The 17,163-nt window shown below is 44.3% G+C and overlaps 1 protein-coding gene across 7 annotated transcripts in view; it reads left to right on the forward strand.

Moving 5' to 3' along the window:
* GRM5 (glutamate metabotropic receptor 5) overlaps window positions 1-17,163 on the forward strand; it is a 634,815-nt gene that overhangs the window by 553,112 nt on the left and 64,540 nt on the right. For 3 of the 7 annotated variants that reach the window (XM_063951395.1, XM_063951394.1, XM_063951397.1), the window contains exons 8-9: window positions 1,861-2,800; window positions 10,376-10,429. In XM_063951395.1, coding sequence (XP_063807465.1) covers window positions 1,861-2,800; window positions 10,376-10,429 — 994 coding nt within the window. Of the gene's footprint in view, window positions 1-1,860; window positions 2,801-3,404; window positions 3,673-5,433; window positions 5,471-10,375; window positions 10,430-17,163 lie in introns of those variants that run through there. The other 4 variants (XM_063951400.1, XM_063951396.1, XM_063951399.1 and 1 more) reach the window with 3 other exon arrangements.

A 17,163-nucleotide genomic window follows, 5' to 3' on the forward strand; every position in this document is an offset into this window, starting at 1 on the left:
ACCTCTATTCCCAGGTGATCATATCTCAGAATAAAACATACCAAAACCCATAATGCATCCTCATTTCTCAGTGCAAGACCCAAGTTTTAAAAATTGATTCCAGGAAATTCTTTTCCCCAGAAATGTTGTTTTTCAGTACTGATAGATAGTATATTATCTGGAGGAAAGAATGAAAAAGTCAATAAATGTAACCAAGCTGGTGGAACGGATTATGATAAGCATTGTGCATGCTTCCTGGCTGACAATGTAATAGTATTTTTCAGCAAATACTTTCAAGCAGCTTGGGACACCTATTTTAAATTAACGTATAAAAACTCTACGCTACATCTGTACAGAGGGTCTAATTCATGCTTATATGCAATGGCTGATTGTAATGTAATGGAGCGATTATCGGTTGATTGAGCATGTGCTGCAGTTGCACTTCGCATGTGCAAAAGATGCTGCTGCGATCACGCTTGCAATGAGGATTTCACTGCAATGTGATTGACAGGAAGTGACCATTTAGAGGTGTTAACGGGGAGTGGTTGGGAAAACGCAGGGGTGTCATGGCCGTTCTCAGGGCATGTCTCTATCGCTGGTTCTAGATTGTACCTGCATGCAGGCACAATCTAGCAGGTCGCTCACTTAACCGATGTGTGAAGTGAGCGCTTTCCCCCCCCCCCCCATCCCCCCCCCCTTCTCCCTGAGTGCTGAGCAGGGGGAGAGATGTGTGCTGAGCGGTCTGTGATAGATCGCTCAGTGCATATCTCTAGGTGTGTACCCCCCATTAAGAGGGTCATAACGCAGAGAATAGCACTTCCGCATTACATGACCTCCACAACACATCCGCAGGGGGTGGTCTCTCTCCTTCCTCAGTGTGACTGTGAATCCTACAAGGGATGGCCATTAATGGGAAATCATCAATGGTGGATGGTTTAAAACCACTGGGGTAAAAACCATTGATGGTTGAAGCATTGATGGTCATTAGTTGCACATGAGCTGACTGCAGGTGCTGGCTGCCATCGGTGAACATCAATGGTACAACTATTTAACATCTGTGTCAAACCATCGATGGTTAATAACCATTGATGGTCAATGGCCAACCCTTATCTTACTTATTTGATCATTAACATGCAAAAATGCGTAGTTAAGTTATTTTAAACTGATTGTACATCCAGGGCTAATTAGTAAGGAGGTTAGCAGTGTGAGTCAAGGGGACTTTCAGTGAGGGTACAGTAAGTTGGTAGCAAAGGGGGATTTTTGTTATAAGTGGGGGCAATTTAGGACGAGTTAGTGGCTGATGTGGGGTTGCTGAGGACATTTTGGATCTGCACATGACTGCTCCATTATCGACACTTCTATCTGTATTTACATGTGCATCTGGATTTTCTATTAATTCCTTTCAAATATGAGTTTCTTGTAGTAACTCAATATGATGCAATATGAATTTCAAGTAATATGTAACATCATTGTGCACATATCATTGCCCCCATCTTATTTCTGAAATATTTTTTCAACTGTTTATTTGTTGGCATGCAGTCAGTATGCTGTCCTACAACTTTTAGTAAATACATCGCCTTTTCCTTCTAGGTCTGTGCTTTTCAGCCATGTCTTTATTACTAATGCAGAGCTCTATCTTTTAATTGCATTGGGATACGATACAAAGCTGCTCTCCGAGTTTAACGTCAGTGCATTGCACATAAACTACTGTGCCTGGTGATATAATAGCGTGGCTGAAATTTCCAGAATGGATAGCAGTAGTTAGGCAAAGTTGAAGATTGCCATATGAGCAATCCGAAGGTGGTTACCTCTCACTCCGTTTAGTTATTTAAAAATTCTCAATTTATTTTCCTTTGCTGAGAAATCTTTGTCTTATTCTAGGATGCATCCAGATCCCGGTGGAATATCTTAGGTGGAGCGACCCCGAACCAATTGCAGCTGTAGTCTTCTCGTGTCTGGGCCTACTGGCGACGATGTTTGTCACAGCCATATTTATCCTGTACCGGGATACTCCTGTGGTGAAGTCGTCCAGCAGGGAACTCTGCTACATCATTTTGGCCGGTATCTGTTTAGGTTACTTGTGCACTTTCTGTCTTATTGCAAAGCCACAGAGGATTTACTGCTACCTGCAGAGGATCGGGATTGGCCTTTCTCCCGCTATGAGTTATTCAGCCCTTGTCACCAAAACCAACCGCATTGCACGTATCTTGGCTGGGAGCAAGAAGAAAATCTGCACCAAGAAGCCAAGATTTATGAGCGCCTGCGCCCAACTGGTAATTGCCTTTGTCCTAATCTGTATACAGCTCGGAATCATCATTGCTCTGTTTATCATGGAGCCTCCGGATGTTATGTTTGATTACCCGAGCATTCGAGAAGTCTACCTGATATGCAACACCAACAATCTGGGTGTAGTGACCCCGCTGGGCTACAACGGCTTGTTGATCCTGAGCTGTACCTTCTATGCATTTAAGACTAGAAATGTTCCAGCCAACTTCAATGAAGCAAAGTATATCGCTTTCACCATGTACACCACCTGCATCATCTGGTTAGCCTTTGTGCCAATATATTTCGGGAGCAACTACAAAATTATCACCATGTGCTTCTCAGTGAGCTTGAGCGCCACGGTAGCCCTCTGCTGCATGTTTGTGCCAAAGGTGTATATAATTCTTGCAAAACCGGAGAGAAATGTCCGCAGCGCCTTCACCACTTCCACTGTGGTCCGGATGCACGTGGGGGACGGAAAGTCTTCTTCGGCCGCCAGCCGTTCCAGCAGCTTGGTAAATTTGTGGAAAAGGAGAGGGTCTTCCGGGGAAACGTTAAGGTAAAATTAATCAACTTGAATTTCTAATTCTGGTTTTGTGTTTAACTGCTCTGCGCTTATTTTTAAATAAACTTTCCAGTAAAACAACCAGATATACTTTCTTTTCTACAGGTTCCCACAAAAATAGTTACCTCTTACCCTGTAGAAAACTTTTTGAAAATTGGTGCCAACTAATATCATTACTTATATTCAGCAATGTTATTTGTGTCCAACATATTCATGTGTGAGTGTGTAGATAGAGGTATGTGTATTTTATATCCTCTGTTATCAAATACATATACTGTAGGTACAGTAATGTAGGTGTGTCTGAAAACACTTCAGTTTAATGCTGTATATGAAAGCATTCAATTCAGCCATGTATGATAGCAATGGATCTATAATCTTGCGCCTTGCTTTGGGTATTCGGATGATAGATCTACAGTTTTTCGGTAGACAGTCAATAGGTCATCGCCATATTGTTGACATGAATTAGGTCAACAGGTACAAAAGGTCAAAAGATGAAAGGTCGACAGTGCTTAAGGTCGACAGAAGGCTGACCTGTACAAAAGGTTGATATGACAATGGTCGACACAAATAGTTGACACATGGGTTTTTGTTTTTTTAGATTTTCACAACATTTGCTTGATTTGCCATCCACGAGGACTACTATTGGGAATTTCCTGTGGCGACAAAGGGGTAACGCAGTGAGCCACCTTGTCCAAAGCGAGCCCACGAGGGTATATATTTGGACTGATGATGGTTACATATTACCAAACATACAAGATTTGACCCCCCAAAAAATTAAAACTTGTGTCGACCAGGATGTCAGCAAGATAGGGGGTGATTTCCTACGGAGGTGCTTTGGAAAAAGTGGATAAAAGTAGAGTGCCAAGGTTGGTGAGGGGATAATGGTAGGTTGATGGTGGTTGCTGGGGCAGTAAAATCACAGACACTGATACAGCATGGTCATAAGCAACAGCATGGTTAGGGTTAGAAGAGGAGGGCGATAATGGAAGAAGAAAGAAACTAAATAAGAGTACAAACTACTGGAATCCAGAGCATTGAGATAGAGAGGCCAGTCTTAGGTGAGGGAATATGAGCAGGCCAAATCATGAACTAGGCAGTAAAAAAGGGCAAAGGAAGTACACAGTAAAGGCATGGAGGCAAAGCTTGCAATTTGGTGGCAAATAGATACAAGTAAATATAGCCGAGGAAGTAGATCAGTAGCAGAATATAACGGTATCCGGTTGATAGATAGACAGTGTCTAGTTAGACAGTCAATAGATAGACACCATATGTTAGACAGACATTAGATCGACAGGGTCAAAAGGTCGACAGTACAAAAGGTCGACATGAAAAGGGTAGACAGTACAAAAGGTCGACATGAAAAGGGGAGACAGTACAAAAGGTCAACATGGTCAAAAGGTCAACATGAAAATGGTCGACATAAAAAAGAAAGACAAATGTTTTTTTTTACAATTTAACATGTTTTTGGACTATTTCATACCTTCTCTATCCATGTCGGCATAGAGTTGGATATAAACCTTGTGGCGAGCGCAGCGAGCCACCGAGCCCAAAGCGTGGCGAGCAAAGCGACAAAACTATCCAAACAACAAAAATGCAAAAAACATGGTGTCTACCTTTTTCATGTCGACCTTTTGACCATGTCGACCTTTTGACCCTGTCGAACTAATGTCCGTCTAACATATGATGTCTATCTATTGACTGTCTAACTAGACACTATCTATCGTTTATACCACACCCGAATATAACATAACATAGTGAATAGTAAGCAGTCCAGTATGTTTTCTTTATAGTTATTCTATGACTGTGTCTATTTCAGGAGAATTTAAGAACAGGAGAAAAGTGTTACATTCTACTTATACAGACATTCCAATAAAATGTTTTTCTTTAAATACCCATACAATATTGGCGTTACCATTGTCAGATAAGTCCAGGGATTCATTTAGGATTATAAACAATTTCTTTCTTGGGAACTGTCCCTAGTTGTTACTATTGTACATCACAGAGCACAATAGTACACTAGTAGGATAATAGTATAATATAGACCAGTGGTTCCCAAAACTGGCACCCTAACGGCCCAGGTTTTAAGGATATCCATACTCTAGCACAGATGGTTAAATCAAATTGACTGAGGTACTAATTAAGCCACATGTGCTCAAGCCTGGACTGTTAGGACTGATTTTAAGAACCACTGATATAGATTATTGGGGCAGATGTATTAAGCCTGAAGAAGGGATAAGGAAGTGATAAGCGCAAGGTGATAACGCACCAGCCGGTCAGTTCCTAACTGTCATTTTTCAAATCTGTAATGATTGGTTGGTGCATTATCACCTTGCACTTATCACTGCTTTATCACTTCTTTATCTCTTCTCCAGGTTAACACATCTGCCCCATTGTTCTTATTGGTAGATCACCCATTTTCCCTAATATGAAGCAAAGTGTAAGTAACATAAATTATTGGCCGGCCCAGAAGTAATTATACCAGATATCATCGCAGTCTTCATTCCAACGTAATGTTTGTCTTCTCATAATTTTTAATATTTTAATGTTTTGGTTTTCAATGTCTTCCCCGCCATCTCCATAATCCATATATATTCTCATGTTCATAGTATGTTTTTTTGTCCTTTCAGTCTTTGCACCTCCATCATCAGACCTTCCGTTCCAGATGTAAGTCTTGTACCAAAGAACCAAAACGTCCACTCCATTTTATGTTCCACCATTTTCCCAGACTTCATGTAATGTATCCAAGCCAACGAACAAACCTTTCAAACCAGTCGTCCCCTGGAAGAGTTATACATTCATGAATAACGTCAGTGGAGCTACATATATGTGTCCATCCAAATCTCTATACAGACAGATATTGCGCTCAATGCAAATTAGTAAATCAGGTGCTTAGAGTCACCATAAGTACTGGTATTTTTATTAAATTGTATTGGCCAGTTCCTTTAACTCAGTAACTTAAAATAAAAAAAAATAAAAAATGAATTAATTTGACACTCGATAAGACAAAATTAATTCATTGTAGGAACAAATTAATTTAATTCAGAACTGGATTTGAAGTTGGTGATAACCCTTAAGTGGAAAGTAGCAAATTTTTGCACTCAAGTGATTCTTTGGGGTAAATTTACTGAAGTTTCTACAAGCAGCCAATCAGATTCTCCCTATAATTTCCTAGGATACAATAAATAAATAAATAATAGAGAGATCTGATTGGTTGCTATGGGCAACATCACCTCTTTTCAAGCTTTAGTAAATGTACCCCTTTGTATTTGCACAATAAGAATAGACCTCTGCATCTTTTTGTTCCACACATCATGTGAAAATGTTCCACAACTGAATGCAGGACAGTCACTGGGGACAGAATGCACCGTTATGCAAATCATTCCAGCAAACCTGTTCAGAATTTCAATCCATCCCCCAGCCGACAGGATAGCTGTGTTTACTCACGCATCCCAAAGCTGCTTACAGTACTCTCAAAATGCCAATTCCCAATTTGCTATGTGTTTAATACAAAGGATTCCATCCTGGCAAATACATTGTATTTACCTAGTTTCTTCATAGCTCTTAGTATTAGTTTCTGGAATTGGTTCTAGATTTTCCTGAGAAATTAAATTATCTTGGAGTTATCAGGCAAATCCAACTTAAATACAACATAAACTGTGATAAAGCTTATATAATACACAAGCGACATTAATATATGTATAAAGTCCTGCGAATAAGAGTAATGAGGTCACTGCTCCGGTGCTCATTAAAGAAAAGTAGTGTATAAGAAGGACTAATGCACCACCTACTGTAATTACTGTATAATGCATATTAGAGGCCATTTACAATTTGTATCTTGTATAGAATCACTCAACCTCTAGCTTTATGGTTTAATCCATTGATGTCTCCTAATAACCCTTTAATTTACAGTAGGTGGTGATTAATCTTTTATACAATATATACAGTTGTATGCACAAATTGAGCACTATGGTAAAAAGGTCATATATCATTGTACTGTATCTCAAAGTAAAAAAAACACCCCTGCAGGGTACAGACGTAACCGTGACATTTCTGCATATTTTCATGGACAAATATTTGGCTAAATTTAACAGATTGAAAAAGTTGTGAATGTGGCAAGTGCAAAAGTCTGGGCAACCAATTAGTCACCTTATTTGGCAGAAATTACCATTTACAAGCAAGGTTTCCTTCTGTCAGTGCCTCCAGTAGGTCACACTTGTGTAAGGTCCATTGTACTGGACGTGTTCCCATACAGTACATGCCTACATGTTTTTTTTTTTCCCCTCCAGGAGTGTTCCCGAATGGGAGAAGCAGCTGATTTAAGGTGGGGCAGGGTTAGGGTCACTGCTCATCATTAGGTCCCACCCCCTCGTGGCATAATGCCATGAATTGTGGGTCTATGAGGAGGAGGCAGGGCCAAATTGCTCCCATTTCCACACATTGATGTTATTCACTGCAAATCACATCATCATGTTCCCTGCAGCATGGGTTGGGGACATGTTCATTCACATCTATTTGTCACGCTTTACCCTGCATTTGTCCCATGATCTCCCCTTCAGTCCAAAAAGTATGGTGGCACATATATAGTAGCGTCGTGGTTGGTATAACTATCTTACAGTGCTGGGGCCAGGGGTTCACTTTCAACCATTTGTGGATTTTGTATGTTCACCACACAGAGGAGTGGCCCTAAGCAAGACACCAATTTGGGGTCTCCATTCCTCAAACAGTCTATAGTACTATATTTTTGTGACCACCAGACAATACAGATAGCATTTTTGTAACCGCCAGGCAATACAAATAGCATTTAAGTGACCTAATACAATACTGAAATCATTTTTGTGACCTACATAGAATACTGAGAGCATTTTTGGGACTGCCAGACAATACAAAGATCATTTTAGTGACCCCCATACAATACTGAGAGCATTTTTGTGACTGCCAGGCAATGCAAAAAGCATTTTAGTGATTTACATACAATACTGGGAGCATTTTTCTGACTACCAAACAATTATGAGAGCATGTTTGTGACTGCCAGGCAATACATAGAATTTTTTTGTGATCTACATATATTACAGGGAAGACTTTTGTGACTGTCAGACAATACAAAGAGCATTTTTGTGATCTCCGGCAATACAAAGAGCATTTTAGGGACCATCATACAATACTGAGAGCATTTTTTGTGACCGCAAGATAATAATGAGAGCATTTTAGTGACCGCCAGACAATACGGAGAGCATTCTTGTGACTGCCAGGCAATACAGAGAGCATTTTAGTGACCTCCATATAATACTGAGAGCATTTGTTTGACTGCTAGACAATACAGAGAGCATTTTAGTGACCACCATACAATAAGAAGAGCATTTTCCTATCTGCCTTATCTTTCTGGCCCGCCTGGCCTTCTTCCCAGCTCACAACGCCTCTGCCCAGGGCCAGCCCTGGTGGATACTTCTTCCGCACTGACCCTCACTGAGGTCCTGCAGCAGCTCTTTTCAAGGGGAGCACTGGATTTTCACTCTGGGGTTCATGAGCACCTGTGACACCCCACCATAAGACCATGTTCTGTATATACAGCCATAGGGGTATCCCCTCTTTCAAAGGGCTCATGTGGATATACAATATATGTGTATGTGCTCATGCTCATTTATACAATGGTATTATTTAACAGTGGTGACAGTGGACACTTAAAAGCACAAGGAGACAGAGTGCAGGTCATGCTGCAGGACCCCAGAGGAGAGTTTATAAAGAGAACACACTAACTATTAGGGCTGTTATGAGGTGGGTGCTAAAGGAAGGGACCGCACTGCTGGAGTACTGCTGATGGTGCCTATGTGTAACCTTCTGAGTGGTGTGACCAGAGTTGCGCACTGCCAGTGCTGGCTTTGAGCAAACATTGAGACAGCACCGGCATGTCTGTGCGGAGGAAGGGTGATTCCCCTTTGTAAATTGTAAAAGAGATAGCAAGAGCACCTGCAGGGTGTGATAGATGAACTTCCTCTCATGATGCTGCTTATAGCTTGCTGCACCGCCTGTCATTAGTGACAGCTGTGCCTCCTGGGGATGTCTACAGGCTCTGCTGCCTCCGGCACAACCCTATCCAGTTCCTCTATCAGGCCATGCAGGTGGTCCGCTGCTCTCTTTCTTACAGTTCACAAGGGAAAAAGGCCAGCTGTGGTCAGAGTGCGGGGGTAGTGACAGTCCACCATTATGCAGCCCTGTTGGCGGGCCCCCTGGGTCCTGCCGGGCCCTAAGCAACCACTTTGGTTGCCTAGCAATAAAATTTGCTACTGTCACCACATGTTTACAACAAGAATTTAAAGAGGCCAAAAATATTCTGGCTGGTTAATTGACTTTGTGCAGAGGTAACCCTGGGGTATGTTTATGTTTTAGATCATTTGAACTGAGAAGATCACAACATCATGAGAAGTTAGAATGCTCAGAATATTCATTCAACTCTAAAATTGTCTTCTGGGTTAATTTAAGGTCCAATGAGCCAATCAACTGTTGGTTGACAAAGAATCAACCAAGAAGGTTCCCCAAACTTTTGCCCATGCCACATGCACTGCAAAGTAATAGTAACTGGGCTTGTAATGTGCAGAGATATCCCTCTCTCCTTCCCTGCTCGAGAGCATCACACAGCCCACGTTTTTTTGGCCATTACTAGATGATCCACAGGGCCCTGAGAATTAGCAACTGCATGGAGGCATGGACTCAGTTGAGAGGATATGTAGAGGACTGTACTGTTAATGCAAGGATTGTTCATCTAGAAACCAATGGTTGAAGTTTGGACATGCGCTGTATGTAGCCATCATTAACCTTCAGGACTCAAATGTACACCACCGGTGACCTCCAATCAATGGTAAAACTAGTTGGTATCAAACTATCAATGACTGTTCATCATCGATGGTCGATAGCCAAGTCTAGTTAATTCAGCTTTAAATTTGTGTCCTGCAGACATTGGGCCTAATTCAGACCTGATCGCTCGCTAGCGTTTCCTACAGCGCTGTGATCAGGTCAGAACTGTACAAGCGTATGCACCGCAATGCGCAGGCGCGTCGGGTACAAACCGGATCATTGCTGAGCGATGGATTTAATGAAGAATCCATTCGCACAGCAGTTCGCAAGGAGATTGACAGGAAGAGGGCGTTTGTGGGTGTCAACTGACCGTTTTCTGGGAGTGTTTGGAAAAACACAGTCGTGTCCAAGCGTTTGCAGGGCGGGTGTCTGACGTCAATTCCGGGACCTGACAGGCTGAAGTGATCAGAGCGGCTGAGTAAGTTCTGGCCAACTCAGAAACTACACAAAACTTTTTTGTACTGCTCGGCTGTACATGTGATTGCGCACTTGCAAAGCAAAAATACACTCCCCTATAAGCGGCGACTATCTGTTCGCAGGTCTGCAAAAAATAGCAAGCGATCAGGTCTGAATTAGGCCCATAATGTTTGGTTAAGGAGCAATTTGACCAGGGGTGCGCAACTTTTTTCAACAAACTGTGTGTGGAGAGAACCTTTCAAACAGTTTATACACATTACCTTTTGCGTTCTTTATTAACCCATCAAACTTACTTTCTTCTAGCATTTCATTTACTCCTGGGCCTACTCACACCTATTGTCAGCAGCCAATTGGAATGTAAGAATTTATTTTTTAAACTCTAATCTCTGTCGTGTAGTGCTAGATGGGTACAAGACCATCCAGCCTAGCTGCTCTGTGTGATGTACGTCTGTTTATTGTTTGTCGCCACGGACGTGGCAATTGGCTTATGTGTTTAAAAGAAGCAGGACAGAGCTATTTGGTTAATGGTTACTTTATGAGAAGGAGCATTTATGAGTTTACACCAGAAATTGGCTGTAAAACTAAGGGGGTCATTCCGACCCGATCGCTCGCTGCAGTTTGTCGCAGCGCAGCGATCGGGTCGGAACTGCGCATGCGCCGGCGCCGCAGTGCTCCGGCGCATGGCAGCTTTCATTACCTAGCGATCGCCTCTGAGACAGAGGCGGTCGCTAGGCGGGAGGGGACTGAACTGCGGCGTTAAGCCGCCGTTTAGGGGGAGCGGTCCGGCCAACGCAGGCATGGCCGAACCATTGGGGGGTGGGCCGCTGCGGCCAGCGGGAGCGACGAGTAACTCCCGGCCAGCCGCAGGAGCTGCCCTGGCCGGGAGTTACTCCTCAAATACAAAGGCATCGCCGATGTGCGATGCTTTTGTATTTGTGCGGGGGGGGGGGGGCGGCACTGACATGCGGGGCGGTCTAGCCCTGTGCTCGCCGTCCCCCCGCATGTCTGAGTTTACGATCGTAGCTGTGCTAAACTTAGCACAGCTACGATCAACTCAGAATGACCCCCTAAGTTAATTTAAAAACTCTACATAGTATTGCATGCTACAAGAACTGTCATTACAGAACAAATTACACTGTGCAATTATCAGCCTGATCAGACTATAATTGGCAGATCGGGGCGATAATTGCACAGTGAATGTCCACGACCAAGCACCAAATTATCTCACTGTCTGGCTTGTGAAATCTTTCAGCCCTCCCGACTGATAATTGGCAGATCTGACAATGGCTATACAGGTACTCACCGTCAGATAGACCAATTATCTGACGGTATAATGCAATGTCAGATAATGACGGGAACTTTTATCTGACAGTGTGTGGCCAGCATGAGCAGGGATATAAAGAGATTTCAAAGGACACGGGGGAACTATAGAAAAGTATCTGCTTGGGGAAGAGATAATAGTCCGAGGGGTGTCATTGGTCCTGGTTGGAGATGCAATGTGTGCAGAGCGCGCCAACACTGTATATACAGCCAGAAGATTATGGGCAGGATGTAATGGCGCCCCAGTTTGGACGACACACAGGATTCCGACTCAACTCTGACGTTTTTTTTAAAGGGGCAATCACTTTACAAGGCAAAGTCATGCTATGTAAGTGATTGCCCCTTTAAAAAAAAAAGTCTGAGAATAAATTATTATTTAAGAAAAAAGTAAGTATTGCTGTGTTTGTTCCTTTGAATGTGGGCAATGAGGCACAGTTGTATAGGCTCTTGCCCCCCAATCCTGCACAGAACAGCAGAGACCAGGATGACCCGACATTGCTAAAACCACCTCCAATAATAACCTCCAGAACAATGGTGGTTGTTCCACAACTGCTCTTAGTGAGTTCTTACTCTTGGTTTCTCGTCACTCTATGCAAGACTTCAGCCTATTGCAGTCTATAGCAGCTTAGAAGTTCAACAGCCACCATCTGCTTTAGGTTTAACAAGGATGCAACTCTCAGAGTTATCCTTAATTTTGTTATAAGCAGATTCAGAGCTGCCACCCCCGATCCTGGTGCCCTAGGCAGCTGCCTAATGGTAGAGCCGGCCCTGTTAATGAATTAATAGACTACACTTTGAAAAGTCAGCACCTAAACTTGCAACGTTGTGTCTTGATGTTCCCAAACTATATGGTTTGCGGACCTAGATGTCACCAATTGTGCAGTGGCTGAGGTTCGGAGTTTCTTCTCTTGCAGAGCGATATTATTGAAGTGACAGAAAGGGGTGGAAAAGGGGATTTTATTGCGCTCCTTGCTTTGCACATGGGTGCATAGACAATTTAATTTCATACTAGAGACACTTACATACTAGAGCCAGAGAGCATATATTGCCCTGCTTTTAGTAGGATGTGTTCTCATCAGAGAAGCTGATTAGCTCCTATATAATAATAAGAATTCTAACAACCAATTAAATGGAATATATGACACCAATTAAACACGTTGCTTCCTTAGGCTGATACGTCTGTTGTTGCATAATGTCTGTCTACAGAAATCCACTATAGTGCTTTAGTATGTTCCTGTAATAGATCGATACTGATATCTACAAATGTCTCTCTGTAATTCTATGTACATTTATGTTTTCTGTCCATTCCTTTCAAGAATGGGTTTCTTATGGTAAGTAAATAATGTAATGCAGTATTACTTAATTATAAGTGTTACCTTCTCTCCTAATGTGCGGTTTACCTTTTAGAATAGAATAGAATAGCAGTAAGTTTATACTGTAGATCCTCTTATCACATTCCTTGTCATACTTTCAACATTTATATATGTATCATTGATGCTAGTCTATTGTTTTATGGAATTTTATTTGAAGTGCCAGTTTTCTAATTAGGGATAATACTGTAGCCATATATATATTAAAAAAACAATATAAAAGTATATAAACATCCTAGTGATATTTGGTGGACCCCCCCTTTCTTTGAAAGTAAAGCATTCATAACCTAGAACCAGAAATAACGACACGGAGACTTGAATTTTGGCAGAAAATTGCTAGCTATTTATTTGTCCCTATCCATTAGCAAACCTGTAATAAAGAAATTCATTTAATATGCCGCTCCAGCCGGCATATGGTGGCGGCCCAAAAGAACGGCTCAATTAACCTAAATTAACCTTAAATAACTAACCCTATAAATTTACTAAAACTTATCATAAACCGGTAATAGGTGACAACTCAACCCCCACAGTGACTACCCACCGCTCCTGGGTGCCCTGCCGCTGCCTTCCCGGACGGGTGGTCAAGCGGCCATAAGTCGATGGAGGTGAGTGCACCTAAACCACAACAAACTGTAAAACACTACAGTTTTCCCTACAATATAAAACTGCCGTTCTTTTCCGCCAATAAATAGCCAACGATAAACCAGCCAACAACTTAACGCCAAGGCACCACGTGCCAAAATTTCCTAATACTAGGGCGGGAGGGTGGGAAAGCAAATCCACCAAGAGAACTAAGATGGCCTCACCTCCCCTATATATATCAAACCCTCCCCCTAAAAAGGCTGTACTTTCCTAACAGCTAGGTCCACCCCTCCCCAGATGTTTAACTCTTTCCTTTCCTATGCAGTCAATTCTCTCTCCTAAACATCCTAGTGATATTTGGTGGACCCCCCTTTCTTTGAAAGTAAAGCATTCATAACCTAGAACCAGAAATAACGACACGGAGACTTGAATTTTGGCAGAAAATTGCTAGCTATTTATTTGTCCCTATCCATTAGCAAACCTGTAATAAAGAAATTAATTTAATATGCCGCTCCAGCCGGCATATGGTGGCGGCCCAAAAGAACGGCTCAATTAACCTAAATTAACCTTAAATTACTAACCCTATAAATTTACTAAAACTTATCATAAACCGGTAATAGGTGACAACTCAACCCCCACAGTGACTACCCACCGCTCCTGGGTGCCCTGCCGCTGCCTTCCCGGACGGGTGGTCAAGCGGCCATAAATCGATGGAGGTGAGTGCACCTAAACCACAACAAACTGTAAAACACTACAGTTTTCCCTACAATACAAAACTGCCGTTCTTTTCCGCCAACAGCGAAAGACTCATCCCCCAAAGTCTTTTGCACCGCCACCATAAAGCTACCCTAACTCCTGCAAAACGAAACCTAGATCCTCCAGAAAAAACATCATCCCCTCATTGGATAGATGTACTCCATCGTGCCGGAAAAGGTGGCTGTCTCTGAATCGAATCCTCGGGTGGCGAACCACCCTCCCTCCGTGGGACAGCACCCACTTTTCCACCGCCCCGTTCACCTTTTTCCGGGCCTCGTCAATCTGGCGCCCATCCGCCACACCCCTCCAACACAACCTTGGCACCATCATTGAAAAAACCAACACACAATTGGTCCAAGTTGCGGCCACACTTGCCAGATCATGTATCATGGCCCACCGCAGATCCAAGGATGTCCTCTTCCCCAGGTCGTTGCCACCTAGATGGACAACCAAGACCCTAGGGACTCCATGCTTGCTGGCCTGACTCACTAACCTACTCCTCAGCTCGCCCCACATCATTCCTCACCAGCCAAGCCATCTGACACCCTGTGCTCCAAGCAACGCCTGAGCCCCTTCCGAGGCCACAAACCTGGCCGCCCAGTAAATGTAAGAGTGGCCAACCACCCAAATTGCCAAATTGTCGTCACACCATCCTGAAGGGGAAAAGAGGGGTAAAATTGATTACTAAGAGGCTTATTAATTGTTTACACTGAAGGATCTGCCAAAAAGAAAAAACTTTAGATCTCGCTATTGCAGCAGTCACGGCCTAGCCGAACTGCACCATGCTTCGGTGCCAATTTAAGCGCAATTAAAGACACAAAGGGGAAAGTTCAAATAAAACAATCGAAATAAAAAAGGGGAGGGGGGGGTAAGGGGGGGGGGGTATAAAATGGGAAACACATGTAATAACTCAGCTGGAGGTGAAAGCGTAAAGACCTGCTGAGGGACTCTGATTAGACCGGATTAGCCGAATTGTAGATTAGAATTCAGTCCGTCAAGTCAGGCAAAAAATCGCAAAATAACTCCAGACCCCCGCTGCCGACTCATGCCAGCAACGGCGAGTAGCTAATCCCTGAGTAGGATAAAAAAAGGGGGGAAAACACCAACAGACGCACAACACCATAAATTCACAGAACTGGAACAACATAATACATTGCAATTAAAACGAAGCACTAGGCGCAACCCGATCTCTCATGCGACGGGGCGAATATATCGTCTATAACTTGACGACTTCCATCGCCCCACCGCCTGGATTTCAGTTCTGGAAAAACCCGCCGCAGCAGCCGACGTCGCCGCGCCTATTCGAAAAGAATGGGTACCGAAAGCAGCGGGTGGGAGGCCCAAGCTCGCCAAACAATGACCCAGCATCCAACGGAACTGGTATTTTGTGACTGGCAGCCCGTCATAATGCAATAGCCATGACCCCTCCTTAACGGGTCGCACCACCCCATATTGCATAGCCAGACCCACTGGACAAACGCTCTCCTCTAGCGCTGGAACCATAGTGACCCAGCGCCCTCTCCCCACTTGGTCCGTTTTAGAGCGCCGCAATCTGCACAGCAAGGACCTCTCACCCACTACAACGTCTCCGACCAGCATGCGCGAATCTGCTCTCTTGGAAGGCGCTACCAACTCCGAAACCCTAAAGGCCCTGTGGTAAGCCATTGAGAACGCCAAACTGAACAAAAGCGTCTCAAACCTAGACGACGCGACTCGCCCCACCGCCGCGATGACGGCTGGCAACAAGGCCGCATCGATGGGCCGCCTCCTATCTGGTGGCGTCGGCGCAACTCGTGCCCACCCTTTCATTGCCTTCCGCAGAACCTCGCTTTTTGTTACATCAGGGACGCCTCGCAGCTTGCAGAAAAATGAGACGCCAGCCAAGTACCGTGATACCACCGCTCGGGACCTACCGGAAACGTAAAGCTGCCAAATAAAAGAAAGCATCAGCCGATGCTTGCTCTTACCTTGATGCTGACGACCTTGGACAAACTCCTCCCACTCGTTCCAATTTGTCCGTAAGCCTTGAGCGTGGCTGGCGCGACTGACCGCAACGCTAGACTTTCCAGTCCGGCCCGATCACCTGCCAAACATAACCGGGACAGTGAAAACCTTGCTCCTCGGCCTCGGGTGCCAAAACCCAAAACCTCTCCCACTGTCCACGCGACAAAGCGTCGGCAATTCCGTTCTCCAAACCGGGCACGTGTTGTGCCCGGAACCATAGGTTCCTACGCAAGCACGTCAAAAGCAATTGCCCGAGCACCCGCAGAACCACCAGCGATTTAGCCCTCTGGTTATTAATCGCATGCACCACGCCCAGATTATCGCATCTAAACAATATGCTGCGATTAGCCAACCGATCGCCCCAGACCTCCAACGCTACCATAATGGGAAAAAGCTCCAGCAGCACCAGATCTTTTGTAAGACCCTCGCTATGCCAGTTTGTCGGCCAGGATGCCGCACACCAAGATCCCTCCAAAAAGCAACCGAATCCAAAGGCACCTGCGGCATCAGTAAACAGCTGCAACCGCTCGCTGTCTACAGCTGGCGCTTGCCATATGCTCACTCCGTTGAAATCCTCCAGGAACGAAGCCCAGACGGCCAAATCCCTTTTTAATTCGGAGGACAATCGCACAAAATGATGAGGCCTGGCACACCCCGCCGTCGCCCTCTCAAGCTTCCGGCAGAAAACCCTGCCCATCGGTATAACCCGACAAGCAAAGTTCAGCATGCCCAGCAAGGACTGCGCCTGCCGCAGCGTAACTTTACGCGAGCCGTTGAACCGGCAAATGGTTTCGCGGAGCTTCGACACCTTGTCCCGGGGCAGGCGACACTCTCCTGCCACCGTGTCAATTTCAATCCCCAAAAATGATAGGCAGGAGTCCGGACCCTCCGTTTTGTCCACGGCTACAGGAACACCGAAGTGGTAAAAAAGAGCCCGGGTGCTAAACAGCAAGTCGCCGCACCTTGCGTCATTAGCCGGACCCGCACACAGGAAATCATCGAGGTAATGGGCAACCCCGTGACCGCCTGACGAAGACTCCACGCACCAATGAAGAAACG

The sequence above is a fragment of the Pseudophryne corroboree genome, chromosome 2 (assembly GCF_028390025.1).
Source record: "Pseudophryne corroboree isolate aPseCor3 chromosome 2, aPseCor3.hap2, whole genome shotgun sequence".
In the NCBI taxonomy this organism is placed as follows: domain Eukaryota; kingdom Metazoa; phylum Chordata; class Amphibia; order Anura; family Myobatrachidae; genus Pseudophryne; species Pseudophryne corroboree.